Below are 20,555 nucleotides of genomic sequence, written 5' to 3'. Positions count from 1 at the left end.
TGGCAGGCATGATCTTTGACATAGCTATTGGGTATGCAGCATATACTGGTGGTATTCGCTTGCAATGCGTCTATTCCACCTTGGCCCTGTTTGACAAAGTATGTGCAATGATATTCTTGAACTCGATGAAGTTGTCTTTTGTAGAAGTCCCTAAACTCAAGATTAGTGCTATAAATATGTTTTTGGATACATATGAGGAATTATGGGCTTTAGAGGCTTGTAGATAGTGGAGACGATGACCGTATATATCGAGGTCCTAGCTATTAAATTTTAGCGTCTGTTCGCCCAACATTTTGGAGTTCTCTTGGCATCATTCAATCTCTCTAGAATGCTTCGTTTATGATACAATTCTTGATTAGTACCGCGAGGCTATTAATATTAGAAATATACAATCCATGGATGCCCACACTCTCCCGCCCCTAACAACCTGCTGAATTCTACAGCTCATTCGCTTCAAGGATCCTAGCGTCTACCTCCCAAAACTTCATATTACAGATATCCCAAGCCCTCCACATAAAGCCCACTCAAAAATTGACATGTCTAAGTAGTTGGTCCACGGATTCGAATGTTGTGAGTCTAAATTCGTCTCCCTGCTAATTTCCGTTCAATTTGGCATTCACACCTACACTCACTGCCGCAGACATACCAAAACCACTTCTACACCAGCCCTTCAAAACTCCCCCACACACATTCCTCAAACGGCACACTCCCATTGATAATCGCCTCGAAAACACTTCTTGCAATCACCTCCGGCAACCTCGGGACCGTCTCATTGGCCTTGGCAACCGCACCTTCAATAACCTCTTGATCTCTACTCGGCACATCCACCGTATCCAATGTCCCTTTGAATCTCGTCGCTTCTCTTACATATGCCGCTCTTTGAGCTAGGAGGCCGAGGAGCTGCGTATCTATGTCGTCAATACCGGCGCGTATTTGGGTAAGAGAATCGCAGCAGACTGTGCCATTTGGAAGGGTGAATGAAGGGGTTCCCCAGGGGATAGAGCGTGTAGCATTAGAAAGCGAGGGACAGAGGGTAGGGAGTGGAGAGGTGTAGCATGTGGATGCTGGGTCGGTAGGGGGTGTGGATGTGGCGGTGGTGAGAGCCGAAAGGGAAGATATCGCGAGCAAGAGAGCTTGGTATGTATTAGTGAGTTCCATGATAAACTTTAAGATTATGAAGTTTTTTCAAGGCGATCAAGGTTAATTGTTTGAAGTTGAGTTCACGATGGTGGTTGAAATGCAGCTACTATAGGTAGGTACTCGAGTAGAGTGCGTCCGGGTGCGTTAAATGAGCTCCAAAAGTAGTCTGTGCGATATACCTTGAATAATAAAGTTTTATTGAATAGAATAGCTATTTTAATAGTTTTTCAATCATATTATTTATAGTATAGAATCTTAATTTCAATTTTATAAAAAACCAAAGATTGAAAATTAGTATATATTATTATATTGGAAATTTTGATATAGAAATAATATAGATTGAATTTTGTATCGAAGAATAAATGTGAATATTAGATTAAATTCAGGGAATCCTGATGATCTGATTGGTTGATAAGATCCCTGTTAAGCGACGGAGCTCATTGAACGCACTCTACGATAGGGGATAAACAATAAATATTGGTTGATTAGGCAATGGAAGTGATCAGTAGCAAATAATAAGACATCGAGCTTTTTAAAGCAAAGGAGTATAGACTATTACTGAAGTACCAGTATATTTGCATGGGGCATCCATAGAATTAAGAAATGGTTTAGAGTGAATGTTGAATTCTTTTCCACCATTTTCAACAACTTGACAACCAAGGAAATAAAGATTCAATTGTTATTATAACTTGCTTCGAAAAAAAAAAGATGAACCTGACCTTAATGTAGGTATTCGAAGAAAGGCACTTCGAATGAAGCTTTAGAACAAATACGGAGTTGCATGGTCAAATGAATATTTCGTGGCCTCGCCAAAATAATCACCATGAAGGGGCTCAATTTCGATATCTAGATTAGTAACCGCTTCAGCATTTACAACAATCATCACCAAATCATCACCAAATCATCACTTTCAAAAAAAATAAGTATCCGTTCTTGATAAATGCAAAGGTAGGCCAAAAAGGTATATTTGAAACAAATAATCTAACATGCGGTGAGCCAACAGCAGTAGCTCTGCAGTTACTTGAACTCTTATTTACACAAACAGTAACAGTAAACTTGAAATCTGCAATTTCCTTAAGAAGGTGGGGCAGTTCCATTTCCTGGAGCTGTACCGTTACCACCCTCACCACCGGCACCTCCACCGCCGGAGAAGCTAGAAGTGCTAGCATGTCCGCCATCAGCTTGGATGGTAGCTGCGACACTATAGTAATCATCATCAGACCAATCTGCAGTGGTGTTGATACCGATTTGAATCCAGGCCAATAATCCATCGGTAATATCGTCGCTCAAATACATGAATTCGGGGAAAGGATCGAAATCGTTCTCGGCTTGGACGATGGACCACATGTCATCAGCATTGGAGGTAACGGCTTGGGTGTTGGTGTTGTATGGGTATGTGGCTTCGACTGCGCTGCGGAGAACCTCGTTCCAGAAAAGTTGACCAATGTGGGTAACGGCGCCTCCTTGGATAGTGTTGTTTGCAAGAACGGTAACGTTAGAGTGAGCGAGGAGATGGGTGTGTGTAGCACGTCCATCGTAATGGCCGGGGAAGATGGTATCGAAGGTAGCGACTCCGTCAGAGTCGGTAGCTTGAATACCTCTCAAGAAGGTAGAATCGTAGCCACCATCGGCGACATTTCCAGTGACGTTAATGCCACCGTAGACACCAGTGGCGTTAGCGTTCCAAATATCAACGTAGACCTCGGGAACGGGCTCGCATGTTGTGATGTCGATGTATTGAACCTCAAGATGGAGAGGGACACCAGCTTGTCCTTCAGTAACGTCTTGGCGGATAGTTTCACCGAGAACGTAGTAAGGACCATCAGTATTGGCAGGAGTCAAGATGCAAGAGGTGTTAGCGGCAAAGATGGTGGATTCCGAGGTATTGACGCTGTAGTCGAGAACACCGGTTTGGTTGTGGTTGATAGCTTCGTAGACTTCAAGAGTGGCGAGATCACGACGGAACTTCTTGGGCACTGTAGATTCATATTAGTATTGATGTTTCTGTAGAGATGTCGCATACTATAGTTTTTCGAATGGAATTGAAGTCCTAGGAATTGGTAGGTGCTACTCACAGGTCTTGATATCGCGCTTGGCACGGAGAGAACGAGCAGCTTCTGCACGACGAGCAACGGATCGTGCGTTAAGTTGACGATGCTTCAAGGATCCAGAGCAAGAATCGAGGGATCTTTTGGCAGCGGAAGCCATTTGATCACGAGCAATGATTTCTCGCTTGACGGCATGATGATCATAGTGTTCTCCAGGATGGGCAATGACAGGTGCAAGGCAAGCTGCTGAAAGAGCAAAGGCAAGTTTAGAGATTTGAACCATATTGAATGTTTAAGAATGTAAATCCAAAGGATGCTTTAGGTTCAGATTTAAAGGGTGAAGTGGAAGTGAAGATGAAGAGGATGATGGTGATAAGAAAGAGAGACGTTGAGATCCTATTTATGTTCTTGAAACTATTAATTGTTTATTTTGAAACTATGCTTCCTACAATGTATTCTCCATTCATCAACACCGCCATCATGTTAGCAAGTCGTCACCATGAATGTCACTGATATCCACTATCACCAGCAAGGTCAATGGTACATTCAGTCTTGGCAAATATAAGGTCCTTGTTGTCTTCGCAATGAATTTCGTAAGCTTTAGTTGAAGTCAATCCATTTGTTTCGAAACATCTCGTTCATTATTGGTCCAAGCCACTTCCAAATACCTGCACCGTTCACCGTGTTCTTCTTACTTGTTAGGGAATATGATATGAAGAATTCTCCATCAATAATGTCGTAAGCTTTCATAATGGAGTACAATTCACTGAAGAACCAATGAATATGACTGTATAACAAATATCAATCCTTGGTCCCTAACCTGGTCACAACGGTAGGACGCGCAAGTATTCTCCGAAGGGAGAGGCTTAACTATAAGCTTGTAGAGTGCCACTACGATTTGCCGTCTTAACGCTGACTAGGGAAGAGGGTCAGAAATGCTTTGAGCCCTCTAAGATATCTATTGTTCCATCTTTAGCCAAAATCCAGTCCAGCTTCCGGCCTCTTCCATGAAGTAATTAGGCAACTTGCAACATTCTGTACTAAGAATACCATCACGCGAATGCCACAACAAGATCGTAGAACTTGAATCGTGAATGAGGCTTAATCAACCAAGTCTTACTCTTTGCAATACTGATGATCAAATCGCAAGGGAACACTAGTTCTGGCCCCAACAATCCCCTGTATCCACGGAAGCAAGTCCAACGTAAAGTAAATTTACCATCCAATGCGTCGTATGCTTTTACAAATTTCCATATGCAATTCCACAGGCCAATGTTATAGAGCACATCTAGTTTCGCTTCCTTCTTAAACATTTAAGCATAAACCCCCCAAATTCTGAAGTATAATTGGAGGAGAGCGGGGTTGTCGTCGCATGCTCTTGACTGCCAAGCGATCAGACTCGTCATCCCTATGAATTGCCGGAATCCACATGGGCTGATGGGATGCTCCACTAAAGAATCTCACACTTCTCCTTGCCGTTATGAGAGAGGACTCGGCTACCTCTTTCGATACTTAACCTTATATCGACAGTATATCATTCTGACAAAATTGAATAATGGCACAAGAATAGCATTCCCCAGTGCAACACGCATCTTCTTGATTGTATAAAGATGTCGCGTGGAAAAATGTTTCATATCTGGAAGAAAATTGGCAGTGCTCTCCATACATAACAATGCCCATGTATTTCTCAATATACCTAGCTCGATTCAAAATGAGTGACATTCCACAAGAATATAAGTGGCTGATATCTTCGTATGGACAGAACCCCCTGAAATTTCATCGCATTAATTTTGACAAGATGTCTGTTCGCGGAAGAAGTGGGTGTTTGGAAGTTTGGAACCCACAAAATCTTTCGAGAATATACGATTAATTGCTTGAGTCAAAAAAGGTACAGTAAAACCTCTCTATAAGGATACCGGTTTTTGTAGTCTTTTTTAAGAATATATAGAGATATTCTTATATAAAGATATCCAACTAATCCCGACCCAATAATAATTGATTTCCGATTAATCCCGATCGAAATATATTCTGTAACAATTTCGGAACTTTTTTTATCTTTACAAAATATAACTAAATTCTCTATATAAAATTATATTATAACTTAAATCCTAATAATTTTATTAGCCCAATAAAAATATACATAATCCTGAAATCAAAAAATATAAAAATATCCAATAAAAGGATTTTAAGGATATAGGCCTTTTTTAACCCTGAAATTTTTTGAAACCAAAAAATATATCTTTATAAAGAGATTATCCTTATAGAGGGGATTCTTATAGAGAGGTTTTACTGTACAGTGAGTATTTGTGGGTGCTCAGATCAATGTGTCTAGATTGGGTTCGTTGTTGCGCTGGTTATTGTCGCTGTTGAATCTTAATGGCTGAATTGGCATAGGGTATGATTAGTACCATTATGCTGAGTAATCGGCAAAATATAGGCTTTTGAAGCTTAAGGGTTATCACAAACGAAACCATTTCCGCGAACAAGAAAGACTTTTTAGATAATACCTAGTAGTTATTTTCACCGTAATGTTTGTACCAAGAATTACAGGAATTGTGGTTGATCAAATGAGGTTAATCGTTCACTAGCCATCAAACTTACTTGCAAACGTTACGAAGTCCGATGGTTGACATTTACTATTGAGGGAAAGTTCCGGCTTCGAAGATGAATGAAAGAAATCTGAAAAGTTATCGATGTGAAGAATGATATTACGAGGACTTTGAAAGCACTCTAGGGTCTACGTGTATTAAACCTTCGAGCTATCTACTTTCAACTGCTGCTCCATATCTTCTTTCCTAGCACCCAAGTCTCTTTTACATACCCTTGTTTATCCATCACTACAAAATCCCCTCTGCAGCCGGATCCTAAGTCACCTCTATCCACTAAACCCATCGGAGCTGCTACGTTCTCAGTGACTGTCATTACGGCCTTTTCGATTGGTATGTTTGCCCATTCCATGAGATTCCTGACGCACTGATCTAGTGGAATACAAGTACCAACAAGGGTTTCAGTTCCAGCTATAGTCACTTTGTTTCCTATTTTGAGCTGTGGATGCGGGATCTGGGAATGCCCAGGATAAATACCATCTGGAAGACCGGAAAGCTCGACGGAATCGGTTACTAAGATAGCCTCTTGTGGAGAGGCGTGATAGGCCATGGAGACAATTGATGGATGAAGGCTTTTGGTTGTCAGCATGAAAGCGGGCCACAGGAGAGAAAAAGAAAAATAGTTGAGATAATGGGAGAAATGAAGAAAAGAGTGATAGGGCAAGAGGTAGGGCGGGAAAATTCCCAGCATATCAAAGCCTAGCCGCAAATCTTGCTCCCACGATCCAGATGAAGAAGTAAAAAGTCGACGCAATAAAGTAAATTTAAAGACGAAAGATTTGAACTGCCAGATATTTCGATCCAGCTTCAAGTAAATATGAGTTGAATAATTTACTCACTGAATAGAATCGGCAATCAATGAGAAAGACGGGTTCCATCGGTTTCCAGCTTTTGGACTAGATATAAGACCTATGAACGCTTAGCTCAAATTTCAGCCCAGTTCGGTCCAGGGTGTACTTCAGTCTCAACTGTAGTCTAACGATCAGACATTCTCAATATCTGGATTAAGTTGGATTTCTTAAACGATAGAAACCCCAGATCCATTATGGAAATTATATTGCTGTCAAACATTGAGAGCCTCTGATCGCTGAACTGCACACCGAGCTATGCGAAATCCCTTGAACTTTAGTTGAACTTACCAACTAGCCCTGGTTCTCTGTGATGCAAAGGATTCATAGCATTGAAAGTGTGAGTCAATAGAGACGCACCGGCGTCCATACCCTTCAATCCTTGCTCATAGGTGGCCGCACTATGTCCCATACTCACCGCAATTGGGTACTTGTCTCTCAGTTTTCGGATGTGCTCCAATGCCCCGGGTAGCTCTGGAGCCATTGTTACAATTCGAATCGCATTTAAGAGATTGTGTTTTTCATAGACATCTTCAAGAGTCGAAGTTTCGGGAACGAGCAGATTTCCGGCATTGTGGGCACCTTTCTTACTCGGAGCAAGGAAGGGTCCTTCAACGTGTGCACCCAGTACGCTGGCCCCGGTAGATGAATCGTATGGTCTCAGAAATGGTAGGACGTTGTGAAAAACATCAGGTCGGACAGTAGGTACTGTGGGGTAGAACGCAGTCACTCCTGTGCTTGGGAGATATTGCGATAACTTTTGTACACCATCATGATAACTGGTAGGATCGACATAATTTGCAAAATGGAAACCCAAGGCCCCATTGATTTGCAATTCAATAAAGCCAGGAGCGATAATACTGTCTTTGAGGTCCACCACTTCCGCATCAGCGTCACAAAATTGGTTATCAATTATCACACCATCTTCATTGATAGTGAGAGGAGAATTATCTAGGTTGCCGTGGGAACATTTCCAACAATTGATGAATCGAGTATGCCCCATATCAAAGGACTGATAAGTGCGTCGTAATGGATGATAGATGTTGTTGTACTATAGATGATGTCGACTTCGAGACCGGTGTCGATATCGACGTTCTACCTTGGAGATAGATAGCCAAGTCGGTCCATAGTTCCAAGTTCCAAGATATTCCATTGGTCACAAATGATCAGGGCGACAGCAGACCAACCAGGGAAAAGTGTTGTGCCTGGGTAGATATTTATAGGTCGAAGCTATCTAGTATCTCCACATAGCTACATGGGTAGGTGAAAAAGGTAAACTCAATTGAATCAGTCATATCTAGTACATCCTTGGATATTGAAAGACTTTGATGTTGATGGCATGTAATATAAAGAAAGGCTTTGGATACTCTCGATGGATTTCTAACTCCAAATCTTGATTGACTCTGAGTATCAATACCTACCTACGCATAGGTAGCGTGCTTTGTGTATTTCCCTGTGTCAAGACACGTGCCCCTCATCTTGGCCCTGCCCTGTCAAGCAAATGTGTGTGCTTAGGTAAGCTGACAAGCGGCAGGTAGATCATCACCCCGGAGAACTTTCCCCGACCAAAAGAATTCTTTGAGCATCATCGTCGCAATTATGAGCCTCCCTCGAGCCTCCATCAATTCTAACAACATAAAGAGCAACCAGGCGTGTTTCATTATATCTTCGCATTCTAGAGATAAAATCAAGAAATGTCTACATCTACCTACATAAACACAATCCCGCTTTGTGATTGCGTGGCTGACGCTTGGCTGAAGAATGTCTCCAGTGAAGCTCTCAAGCTACCTTAATATGACATCACTTCCGACCGACCTAGCCATTTTTCCTTGTTATGCAATTCCACATCAATTCCAAGCAATTATTTTTACCATGGCTGCTACAAGTCTTCTTTATTCCTTTTCTCGTGATTTGACTCTTCATACTCATAATCGATACCCAATTCTTTCTTTTACAATCCAACATACCGAAGTTGCTGTCAAGGCAGTAAGAAGGCAGTAAGAATATCTTCAATTGCAGTTCTTGTTGATCAGAAACGGCATTTTGGTTTGCTGTTTTGCTCGATCTGGAACTCATCCCGCAGATACTCTCCCCGCTTCCCCTTCAACCTTTACATTTGACCACCATTCAATAATAATCCTCCGTCTTTATCAAGATGTCGAACGATCATAAGAAAGGTCCCGGGGCACATTACTCCGGCTCCAATCCAATTCCGAACATTCAACGATTCGTGGAGAGTTTAGATTCGGATAAGAGAGATAGAGATGCAAAAATCAATGAACAATTGCAATCACGCGTTCAAGGAGATGCGACAGATCATACACAAGGACAGCCACATGGAGTTGAAGGAACGAGGAAGATCGTTACCGATCCAACAACTGGAAAAGATGTGGAAATTGAGGATGTTAATGCAGATTTCATGAAGGCGGTTGATAATCCACAGGTATGCTACATCTGCCAGCCTTATTGATTTTGATACATATCTAACATTCGTGGCAACAGCTTTCCGTTCCAAATGCAAATCTTAACAAGTCTACACCGGTCAAGACAGAAGCTACCCAATCCGGGGAAGAATATAGAAATAATCAAGATATTACCGCGCCACCAGATCCAGTAGAACCTGGAAGCACGTCCGATGTTCCCATCCATGGAGAAAAGACGAATATCTTATTCCACCCTACACCCTCGGTTAGCTATGAACCGATGTATGAATCTTTGGAGAAACGCTCAACGCTACTTGTCGTTGGAATATTCTTGAGTATTGTAGTTTTAGGAAAATTATTTGGGGGAGCTCTATATGGTCTTATTCCTTTAGGAGCATGCGTTTCATCAGGTGTATTTCTTTGGGTAAAGGAGGTCATAAGATCTGGCCGAGCTATGGAATGGGAGAGTGAGAGACAAAGGGGTCAAATGGTTGGTATCTGCATCTCACAATTGAGTCTTTAAGCTAATGTTCTCAGGCAACCACAAATTTAATCCCGGAATCCGTAGAATGGATGAATTCTCTCATGGGCGTTATGTGGGGACTTATTGACCCCGATCTATTTGCGTCTGTTGCAGATACTCTTGAAGATGTCATGCAAGCTTCAGTACCTGGTATTATTGAAAATGTCAGAGTCGCAGAAATCAACCAAGGAACAAACCCTTTCCGAATTTTGAGTTTGCGAGCCCTTCCTGATGGTCATGTTCAAGAAATGAAGGATGATATCCATCGACAAAACGAAAAGAACAAAGATCCTCAAGAACTGGCGGCCGATGAAGAAGGTGGAGATTATTACAATTTGGAATGCTCTTTCGCATATCATGCTCAACCTTCAGGAGGTGGAACTTCCGAGAAGGCGAAAAATATGCACATGCAACTGGTATTCTATCTTGGTATGAAAGGACTTTTCGGAGTGTAAGTTGTTGTTTCCTTCCATGGTGTGACATTACTAATCAATGCAGTCCTCTACCAATTTTTGTTGAATTGCAAGGTCTTGTCGGAACCGTTCGATTACGTCTTCAACTTTCACCAGAGCCTCCATTCTTGAAGGCACTAACATTCACGTTGATGGGACTTCCAAAGGTTCAAGCTGGATGTGTACCAATGATCGAAACTGGTATTAACATTCTTAATCTTCCTCTTATCTCCAATTTCGTCAATTACGCCATTGGTGCTGCTGCTAATGAATATGTCGCTCCGAAATCTATGACTTTAGACATGGCCAAATTATTGAAAGGTGACGACATTCAAAAGGATGTTGAAGCACTCGGTGTTCTCTGGATCCGAATTCATAAAGCCACTGGCCTCAGTAAACAGGATAGACGTGGAAGTGAGGGTGGTGGCAGTGATCCTTACATCACTGTCAGCTTCTCCAAGTACGGAAAGCCAATGTACTGCACTCGAGTCATTCAGGATAATCTCAACCCAGTATGGGAAGAGACGTGTGCTTTACTCGTCACTCCTGATCTCATCAAAGCTGATGAACAACTTTCGATGGAACTTTGGGATTCTGATCGATCAACTTCTGATGATGTTGTTGGTAAAGTCGAACTTTCCATGCAGAAAATGATTCAACACCCAGGAAAGATGTATCCACAAGTTTCTAAACTCCGTGGTATGGATTCTGATAGTTCTATGCCTGGTGAACTTCATTGGGAAGTTGGATATTTTGGCAAGCCACAATTCAGACCAGCAATGAGAAGCCACGGAAAGGATGTTAATCTTCCCAAGGAATTGCAAGACAAGGAAGAATTACAAGATCCAAAAGGAAGTCTTGATACCCCTGAAGAAGATGCTGCGGTTCATACTCCACCTGATCCATTGTGGCCAAGTGGTGTGTGCAGTGTCATCGTTCATCAAATTGTTAACCTTGAATTACAAAATGTCAAAGGTAGTGATGGCAAACGCAAGGGGAGGGAATTCGAACCAGCAGTGGACGCAGGTGAGAACAAGGAAGAGGAAAATAAGAAGTTGCCAAGCAGCTACTGTACGATTCTATATAACGACGAGTTGGTATGTATTGTTTCCGTTTTGATTCATTATAACTAACCTTTGCAAGGTATATCGTACACGTTCCAAAGTTGTTAGCTCAAAGCCTATCTTCAATGCAGGTACTGAACGTTTTATTCGTGATTGGAGATCAGCAATTATTACCATTACAGTTCGGGATCAACGTATGAGACAACACGATCCAATTCTCGGAGTTGTCCCTTTGAAGTTATCGGATCTTCTACAAACAAGTTCCCAAGTTACAAGATGGTATCCTCTGGATGGTGGAATTGGTTTCGGTCGCGTCAGAATCTCCGTTCTTTTCAGAAGTGTCGAGACCAGATTACCACCACAACAATTGGGCTGGGATGTAGGAACATTTGAATTCACATCTGATAGGATTTCGGCTACTGGCTATGCCAACAACTCCAAACTGAAGCTTCGAACTGGAGGAAGTGTAGGAAAGATCAATCGTACCCAATGTCGAAAGACTGAAGGGGGTGATGGTGTATACTGGGATCTTGCCAAGAAAGATGGAAAAAATAACATTCGACTTCCAGTCAAGTATCGTTATCGTTCACCAATAGTCTTTGAATTCCACGTCACCGGTAAGCGTGGAGCAGATGCCTATGCAGTAATCTGGCTCCACAAATTGGAGGATAATAAGGCGGAAGAAATTGACATTCCGATCTGGAAAACTGACAAGGGCATGAGACTCACTCAGAATTACATCACAGAGGAAAACTTCCGCGAAATCCCGGACATGGAAATCGAGGAAATTGGGCGCCTCAGATTTTCGGGGAGATTCAAAGCTGGTATGGATCAAGATCACGAAAAGTTTGTCACCGACAATGATTCCCGAGAAACTCAAGAAACTTGGGAAGCATGTCATTCCGAAGGTGTACGCGGTAAGATTGTAACGAAAGAAATTCCACCAGTTGTTCAACAACTTCATGATCAGTCTTTAACCCAAGGAAGAGATGTTCTCAGTCAAGCCGATGAAGACGAAAAGGCTAAGTGGTTAGATCAAGATGGAACAGATTGGAGTGGAGCTTTTGGTCAGGATCCTGCACAGTACGTCAATAAAGGTGGTTTCGGACAGAAGTATCAGGATGCTGATTATGAGTCTAGCATGGTACGAAAACCACGAGGAGAGGGTGGATGTGTTGAAGCAAACCTCAACGAAAATATGAGCGAGGACACGAATACTTTGTCTACATCTTCGGACTCGGACTCAGACTCGGATGCGGAATCGGATTTAGGCTTGAATGATGCTACGACTAAATCAACAATTGAGAACGGCGGGACGGAGGGAAAGAACGGATCGAGCCATTCCAGTAATCCAATCAAACAGTATGAGAATTATAAGGAGAATTCAAAGGGTTTGCATAGGAAGCAGAGGGGACTTATGCAGTGGAAGCCAATGAGGAATTTGGTTTTCGCAAAGGATGAGATGAAGTTTGCGGCAAGGAGAATGAAGAATAAGACGAGTCTGAGTGGTAGACAACCAGATGTTGAGACTGAGACTGGCTAAAGAGGATTCAAGGATCAATGTTTCTTTGTTGCAGGACATGGTTTGGCTACGGAAAAAAAGGTTCATCACATAGTCTTTCTTTCCTTTTGGGCGGTCGATATGCATTTTGGCGGTACATATGGGCGTTTGATTTGTGATGTCTTGTGGGGGGTTTGGTAAACAAACGAATAATTAAGCATACGATACATGCATTATGCGGTTATGAAAACGAAACAACGTGAATTAGTTAGTTGCTCTGGTAGCAGTAATGAAGAAAATATTTCAACAATCTGTCAGTGTACCTACCTGTGTATAAAGCGATCTCGTGAAATGACGTGTGAATTCGACGTTTGATTTCTCGATAAAATTTCTCGGTTAGGAGGGGGGACGCGGTAGGGAGAAGAGACATAGTTTGTTTGTTGATGAGGAAATGATGTAATGGAAAGCATTGTAGGCTCTTTTCGAACCAACATGATTTCGTCGATTAATATGAGCTAAATAAATCACCTTGTACCATAAACATCACAGACAGGCAGACAGGAAACAAGTTTTAAAGATCCAGCTTGGTATATTTGTGTATCTCTACCCTCCATTATCTATCTTTCTATTCCTATAGAAGACATCCTATCGACCAATCCCAGCCTTTCATTCCCTTTCCCCATTAACATCATTAATTTTTCTCACCCGTTGTAATCTCCGCGCTCTCTCCCTCACTGCTCCTCTCCACCTTCTCAATCTGTTCCGGGTGTCCTGTGAGTTTCGTGTCGGGCGCTCTATAATCCGCCGTCTCTTCAAAACGATAAAGGGGCTCTAGTACGGCATTCTTGTTGAAAAACACATATCGTTGAATCCAGTATGGAAGGGTTTTGGTAATTTGATATTTCATGAATGTACGGGTGGGGATGGCGAAAATGTAGTCTAGTTCTTCGAGGGTGCGTTGTTTGGTCTCGGGGACGAAGAGGAAGATCATGAAGAAAGCGAGGACATTGAGTCCGCTGGTTTTTTTGTGTTAGTTCATTGTGTATTTGGAGTGAACGGGTGGGAAACTTACGCGTAGAAGGAAAATGCTCCGACGGGATGAAAGCTTTCCAAAATCTTGGGGAAAGAAATCGATAGAACGGCTGCCCAGAATAGACATGTTGCAACGGCCCAGCCCATTCCAACTTCTCTGTGTGATAAGGGGAAAACCTCGGCTGAGTAAGTGAAAGGAACAGGTCCTTCTCCTGGGGAATAAAAGGCAGCAAATATGTAAATAAATGTAGCGATGAGTCCGAGATGGGCAGTGGAGCCTTCAGGGATGAGGAAGCATAGACCGGCGACGAGGAGAGACCATGCCATTTGTGGGAAAGTGAAAAGAAGTAGAGAACGTCGACCAAAGGTGTCGATGGTCCAAATGGCTGGCCAGCTAGATACACTTTATTAATATCTTGATGTATAGTGGTTCAAAGAGTGGGCAAAAGACTCGATGAAGTTAGGAGAGAGAGAAGACTTACGCAAATACGAAATTAACCAATCCGAATCCAAAACTAGCAATCAATGCATTCTTTTCGGAAGCACCTGCCTGTCTGAAAATGGTCGAAGAATAGAATGCAATGATGTTGATACCGCACATTTGTTGAGCAATCATAACGGTGAAAGATGCAAGAGTTGCTCTTCGTACACGCGGGATGGTAAACAACTGAACGAATCTACTGACGTAGTTGGTTTTACCGACGATTGCTGCTTCGATTTTGAGTTGACAGTCGATGAAGTAGAGATCACGAGCAGCGAAAAGATCGTGCTTGCGAAGTCGGCAAAGGGACTTGTAGGCCTTCTGGTATTCTCCTCGCTTCATCAACCATCTTGGAGATTCTAGATTAATCGTTAGCTAATTGAGCCGATTCATGGATTGGATTTACGTACCGGGGCAGAAAAAGATCAACGCTGCAAGAGGCAGAGCTGGAATGAATGCAGATCCAATTTGAAGTCTCCATGCGATCTTGCCTGTATCGATGACGACCAAGTTCTGGATGAGTGTCAGCTGATGATACTTTATCGAAGAATCAATCAATACTCACGGCAACAAATCCCAAGAAAATACCAAAAGCAGTCCACATTTGCCATGACATGACTAATGCTCCTCGAATCATAGCTGGACTATTCTCCGCAGCAAAGATTGGTACTGTGCTTCCTTTCAGACCCATTCCAAGTCCCAAAATTATACGACTGGCAAAAAGAGTTTCCCAAGACTTCGCGAAAGCTCCTCCGATGGGAGTAAAGATACAAATGATGGCTGCGATAAAGATAGTACCGCGACGTCCGAACCAGGCATTGAAGGGATCACTCATCCAACAGCCACTGTATAAATTGTCAGTCATGATTTGTTATACCGAAATTCAATCTCAACTCACAAGAAAGCAGATCCAATATATGGAGCTGCATTGACCAAACCGACAAGCCAATTATCACGATCATGGTTTGGAGAATCTGGGTTATCTCCTTGGCCAATCCCGAATTCCAGTGGAAATGAAAGATTTGCTCCATTACTACCCGTTTGATCCCAACCTTGAACAGCTGCGCCGATAGAACAGGTAATAATTGTCAAGTAAAGCGTCGTTGGATGACTCCATCTATGCGCTGCCTCATATCTCAAAGCAACTTTATCTTCCTCGTCCAATCTTCCTACATTCTCAAAGTTCTCTGGGTCGGATGCTACCAAAGCACCTTTTTCGAGTAAAGGAAGGATATGGTTGAGGTCGTTGGCTTGGGCAAATTCTCCTACATCTCGAATGAGGGTACTTTCTGATAAACCTGCCAAGGGATTTTGGATTCTATAGATGAGCAATTAGTAAAGGTTATACTTTCACAGGAGTTCAGCAATAGATAAATGACAACTTACTTGGCAGTAATATTATTGTTCAAATCGACATGAGTGGATGGATGAGCATGCTCGACAGTGTCGACATTATCAATTTGATTCTTCGTTGACGCCATCTTGCAAGATGAAAACGAAGAAGACAACTGGAAAGACTTGGAGAAAGCTGGGCGAGGTAAACAAGCAAGAAGAAGAAAATTCCAAGAAACGGTGGAAATCATAAGCCTTATATTATAATCTCAGTGCCCGTTGGATTTGGGATCATCCAACTTTCCCCTCCATCTCAAAATTGTAATTAGCTAGGTACCTGTACCCAGGTTACATACACCCTTGTCGCATGCAAATAATTCACCACAAATACGCGTGAATATGTGAGTGCACCATAGACATATAATGCTAGGCTCGAACTAGGTAGAAAGATGTTCCAGTCGACCAATTGACCAGTTAGTTACAAGACCTTGCACAGGATCATCAAGCCAGGGTCGGGACGACCGAGCAGAAGGTTCTGAAAACTACCTTAGTTACTCAGTCTCTCGGGCTTGGGATGTCAAGGTAAGTTTCAAGGAAATGGGGAAAACGGCATGCAAGGAGCCAATGAAGGGATATGTTACATTGACTAGGCGATTCCACCTAGATTTGGCGCGCGCCCCGCCCGTCAGCCCCCAGAAGCTTACCCCAACCCCGCGGTACAAGATACATGTGTATACAAGGATCATATGTGAACGCGAGAAAAATTGCCTGCCTTGGCCAGAATTTCAGGAAATAGATCAACATGTCATTCTATAACTTCGAAGACCAAGACTCGTATTGACTCTCGAGTAATGAGGTCTTACACTAGGACATGCAATCTGGGGATGTGGGGGGAAAGTTTTGATTCTAAAAGTTTCGGGCGGAAATAATAATTTATCAAGATGATCAGCATGTGTGCTAGCAATCTGCTGTCGTGCGATGAACAACGCTGCGAGGCTACGAGGCCGTTTCCGTTTGCGTGTGTGTGCGTGATGATATTTCGAAGAACCGGTGGCGGAAGCATCCTTCGCCGAATTGCGAAACTACTCCATGTTGAATGAATCAATGAGGTAGAGATCTTCACCTCAAATCCATGTCTTTCCGTCTACTCCATGCCATGGAGGTCAAAACCCCAACCAATCTCTCCAAATTCTCCAAGATCCCCACATATTTTCTCCATACCCCAGCAAAATTGCCATTCGTGTTCAAAAATGGTTCACCGTACGACGTCTATGTCACCTGTCACTTCATCTCACCAGATTATAATCCTTCATTTCTTCGCTTGTATTTTGTCGCCGTTGTGGGGAATTTATTCCAACGATTCCACGTTATTTGATCTAATCCAAAAGAATCAAAAGTGGCGGTAAGGCTTATCGGGCGATCAAGATTAAGAGTGTGAGATCTGATTTGTGTTCAAAAACGCCGAGATTAAAAGCTACGCCGCATCATCGTCATCGCCCTGACGTGACTGTACACTTCACATGGTACAAACAGTGGAACAAGGTATCCATGGATTCACACGTGATGGAAAACTAAGCAGTCATCCTAATTCGCTCATTCCTGACCGACCAAGTTCGAACATATGCAAAGCTGACTGTAGCTGGATTCGTATAATGTCCCGAAGAAACAAATCGGTACAATTCTCGGCATATTTATCCGATTGATCGTATGAGAAGTAGAAATGCAGTTCGTTCATTGCCGGGCGGAGACAAATTCACGTTAAAGTCAAAGAATCAAATCGTTGGCCAGGCCTCAAAATGCGTGGCATGGCTTTAGGTTCCACTTCGGTCCAGCCATGCAAATGTTCGCTCCAGCCTTGAAGTTGGGAGTTATCAAGGAATTATGGGTAGGTATTGGGCTCGGATTACTTATTCGTGCACAAGATAGCGCGGGGTTCATGCTAATAAGTAACACGAGAGTGGGTAGGAAACAGTGTGGGATATTGGCACATGGCAAAAAGAAGACGAAAATTAGTATATATCGTTCGAGAACTCACAAAATTTTGAGAGTTTATTAAATTGGTGGAGACTGGGATTTCATTAGGCCAACTAGTGTAGTGATCCTGCACTAAACCTATCAGTCATTGTTACCCTCGAACTCTTTTCAAGCGCCCAATGCGAAGGGTTACTTAATAGGAAAAACAAGAAACACAATTGACTGTATAATGAGTACATCTCGCACACCAAACACAATCCCCGCCGTTATCTAGGCCACAACAACAACACACCCAGCCACTAATTTCATGTCGAAGAACAGGAGCTGGGTTAGAAGTGACTGATTTATGGTAGCTGCTTTTTGAAGCTTTGCCTGGATGGAAACACATTGTTGCGGGCAAGGTTTTCTAAAATCTCGTATTGAATGTGGATACAGAATATTGTTGTTGATGGCTTGGGCTTTGGCGTCTTCAGGTGTGACGGCGTGATGTCGGTGATGATATTAACTTTAGTCGGGAGCAAGGCTTTATACAGGTAGAAGATAAGAGAACAAAGAGGAAACAAAGGAGAAACAACAAAACGTAAGAGAGAACAAAAACACAACAGAAAAAGAGCAAGGTGCCTCGAGAAGAAATTTTATAAAGGTATTGTCCGAAGGAATTGACTTTGACCCCCTTACACTTAGCGAAGGTAAAAGATATCGACCTTCATCTTGAAAAGCGCATGGGGGAAATAGGGACAAGTGAATCTATTTCGAATGATTGACGAACGATTGTATGAATCGAAGGAAAACTGCTTGAAGGGAATGGAGTTCGACGAGCAATAAGGGCGCTCTGGAATACTCTGCCTCCTTAGGGTTGTGCGCTTCGCCGTTATTAGGTAGTTATCGATATAAAAATGCGAATTCGAGATACTTCGTTGATATTCAATCTCAAAATTGTTTGCAAAAGAATTTCCGGGATGGCAAGTTTCCCTAGACACAAAATATCCATAAAGCTTTGCTTGGTAGTCTGCAAGTAAATCGAGAACAACAGGATTAAAATCGAGTGGCTTTGGATGCGCCCTGACATGAAAACAATATTGTGTACAGGGAAATGGCAAAACTTTGTTGGAGAAAGAGAAAAGACAGTCACGATGGGAAAGACAGTGAAGTTGAAGAAATGCTATCGTGGTGATTGAAGAATATTAATTAATAGTATGGGTGGCAACACATGACCATCGACATCTATGCGTCACAAACACAGTCAGGATGACTCTCAGAATCTCTAAAAATAGATTAGTGAAGCCACCTCAACTCATAATTCAGTAAGAAGTCAGCCCAGACACCATCTTTGGGTAGACTAGAAGTGTCTGAATATCCAATTCATGTTTGTGAAAAGTTTCCAAATATATGCAGATAGCCTGACACTCCAGTGATACACGCCTCCAAATCCACCAATGTGGAAATTGGCAAACTTTTCCAAGCCAATAGGCTTGTAACAAGAGAACGCGAGGTTCTTTTTGCAAGAGTAATCTTTTGTATTGCGGATGCATACTGCTGACAAAGGTCCAAAACTTCAGAATTACGGTAATAGGATCATCAAGATCGATAATATCCGATAATAAGGATGCCGCAAGATGATAGGGGTTATCATGTGGTTTGGAGCTGGGATACAAATTCAGAAGTGTGACGAAAGCTTGGGGCAATGTCTCAAGACGAATGTAAGAGAATTGTGATAAAGTTTCAAAAGGGGGTGCCATCAATGTCTTAAATGCGCTCGCACTTTGGTCCAGACCCAATTTCCAAATTTCAGACTTCCCATAGCTCATCGTTAACCAATTCAGATCTAGAGATGAAGGTGGTTTCAAAGGCCAAGCTTCTTCTGGACTCGCTGCTTCAATATTGCAAAATGCAATTATGCCAAGAAGAACGGAAGTTGCCCATAAAGCATCGCGTTCTGATGAAGATTCAATTGCTCCGGATGCCAATTTTTTGCTGAATAATGATACACTTTGACACCAATGAAAGGCTTCTCGAGAAGACATTCTTATACTGTGCTCAATAGAGATGTGTCGGTCATGCATTAGCGTAAATGTGAGTAGAGCGTGCATCAAGTATGGATGCTGTAGTGGGTCAGTAGAAGATCAGTGGAAATTTATGTTTCAACATACCAGACATGATAGCTTGATGAACTCATTTTGATATATCTGAAGATTCCTACTCGTTGTTATAGAGTAAACAGTTCTCGTTTGAAACTTATTCAATAACTCCAAATGTTCTTGGTCGCTCAAATCGTATACATCAATCTTTCCGGGAGTTCTCAGCCGCGAACTAATAAAGCTTGGGACTGTTTGGTTTAATGAATAGGGAAGTCTTTGCTGAAGAGTCTCGAAGGTAAAAGACTTCTTAAGTAGTTGAAGTGCTGAAGTTTGGTTGTCGTAATTGCAGAGAACATTGAATTCTGCACACCGTTTACACTTTGGTCTATCCTCATCACACTACAGGCGACGAGTTAAACATATTCCCTAGAGATGGGACAAGAACTTGGACATACCTTGACTTTTCTCAACTTACAGTTTCCACATCCACGACGTGATTTTTTGTGTGGTCTTATCGTCCGGTGGGTTCCTTTTCCGGATATCGAGAGGGGGGCTGTCATGATTCTAGAGTAATTGAAGATTTATCGAACGTAAGGCCCTTAAAAATAGAGACTCTATTGCATGGCCCAAGAGATAGTGTAAGGTCTAGAAAGAGAAGAAGGAGTATGCGCAGTTCACGATATGCTGCTTATGGATATTCTGCGAGATAGCAGCTTGTTTGGACGGGTCAAGGGGGAAGGGTTCATGTTAGGTCAATCGTCAACCAGGCAAGCCATGATGGTATTCTATGATCGGCGTCGAATTTCAATAATATTTGATCAATTTCAGATCTGCATAACATATAAAAAAGCACGACAAGGTACAACAAGATCTTGAAGTCGAAGGTAGATTCTCTCACATTTTTCCCAGTCTGACGGTCTCCCCATGTGCATTCTTCGGAGTCGGATAAACAAACACCTAGTAAGTTTCGGATAACTCATGGGACGCTAACCTTCATTCGCATTCACAATTCCACCCTAAGCTATTTTAGTCATTGGACCAATCAAATACTAG

At 42.4% G+C, this 20,555-nt stretch overlaps 6 protein-coding genes across 6 annotated transcripts; 1 reads left to right on the top strand and 5 right to left on the bottom strand.

Annotated features, from left to right (window-relative positions):
* Nucleotides 1-657: 657 nt before the first annotated feature.
* On the bottom strand, nucleotides 658-1,158 carry EAE98_010383 (uncharacterized protein; the record flags this gene model as incomplete). Its single annotated transcript, XM_038958004.1, has 1 exon — nucleotides 658-1,158. One exon carries the CDS (start codon nucleotides 1,156-1,158, stop codon nucleotides 658-660), a length of 501 nt encoding a protein of 166 aa, XP_038805567.1.
* Nucleotides 1,159-2,214: 1,056 nt separating this feature from the next.
* Nucleotides 2,215-3,471, bottom strand: EAE98_010382 (uncharacterized protein; the record flags this gene model as incomplete). The annotated part of the gene is made up of 2 exons (XM_038958003.1): nucleotides 2,215-3,116; nucleotides 3,216-3,471. The coding sequence occupies 2 exons, from the start codon at nucleotides 3,469-3,471 to the stop codon at nucleotides 2,215-2,217; spliced, it is 1,158 nt and encodes a 385-aa protein (XP_038805566.1).
* A 2,347-nt stretch (nucleotides 3,472-5,818) lies between these two features.
* EAE98_010381 (uncharacterized protein) lies at nucleotides 5,819-7,994 on the bottom strand. The gene is made up of 3 exons (XM_038958002.1): nucleotides 6,934-7,994; nucleotides 6,634-6,703; nucleotides 5,819-6,366 (listed from the first exon to the last, which is right to left on the bottom strand). Exons 1-3 carry the CDS (start codon nucleotides 7,643-7,645, stop codon nucleotides 5,958-5,960), a joined length of 1,191 nt encoding a protein of 396 aa, XP_038805565.1. The 5' UTR covers nucleotides 7,646-7,994; the 3' UTR covers nucleotides 5,819-5,957.
* An 803-nt stretch (nucleotides 7,995-8,797) lies between these two features.
* Nucleotides 8,798-12,647, top strand: EAE98_010380 (uncharacterized protein; the record flags this gene model as incomplete). Its single annotated transcript, XM_038958001.1, has 5 exons — nucleotides 8,798-9,085; nucleotides 9,145-9,555; nucleotides 9,603-10,039; nucleotides 10,087-11,137; nucleotides 11,184-12,647. The coding sequence occupies 5 exons, from the start codon at nucleotides 8,798-8,800 to the stop codon at nucleotides 12,645-12,647; spliced, it is 3,651 nt and encodes a 1,216-aa protein (XP_038805564.1).
* Nucleotides 12,648-13,296: 649 nt separating this feature from the next.
* On the bottom strand, nucleotides 13,297-15,599 carry EAE98_010379 (uncharacterized protein; the record flags this gene model as incomplete). The annotated part of the gene is made up of 7 exons (XM_038958000.1): nucleotides 13,297-13,621; nucleotides 13,678-14,031; nucleotides 14,120-14,477; nucleotides 14,529-14,631; nucleotides 14,684-14,963; nucleotides 15,017-15,436; nucleotides 15,505-15,599. The coding sequence occupies 7 exons, from the start codon at nucleotides 15,597-15,599 to the stop codon at nucleotides 13,297-13,299; spliced, it is 1,935 nt and encodes a 644-aa protein (XP_038805563.1).
* Nucleotides 15,600-18,586: 2,987 nt separating this feature from the next.
* EAE98_010378 (uncharacterized protein) lies at nucleotides 18,587-20,396 on the bottom strand. The gene is made up of 3 exons (XM_038957999.1): nucleotides 19,958-20,396; nucleotides 19,575-19,901; nucleotides 18,587-19,526 (listed from the first exon to the last, which is right to left on the bottom strand). Exons 1-3 carry the CDS (start codon nucleotides 20,060-20,062, stop codon nucleotides 18,726-18,728), a joined length of 1,233 nt encoding a protein of 410 aa, XP_038805562.1. The 5' UTR covers nucleotides 20,063-20,396; the 3' UTR covers nucleotides 18,587-18,725.
* Between the last annotated feature and the right edge of the window lie 159 nt (nucleotides 20,397-20,555).

The sequence above is a fragment of the Botrytis deweyae genome, assembly GCF_014898535.1.
Source record: "Botrytis deweyae strain B1 chromosome Unknown BDEW_036, whole genome shotgun sequence".
Classification (NCBI taxonomy): Eukaryota; Fungi; Ascomycota; class Leotiomycetes; order Helotiales; family Sclerotiniaceae; genus Botrytis; species Botrytis deweyae.
This window is presented reverse-complemented; position numbering and strand designations above follow the sequence as displayed.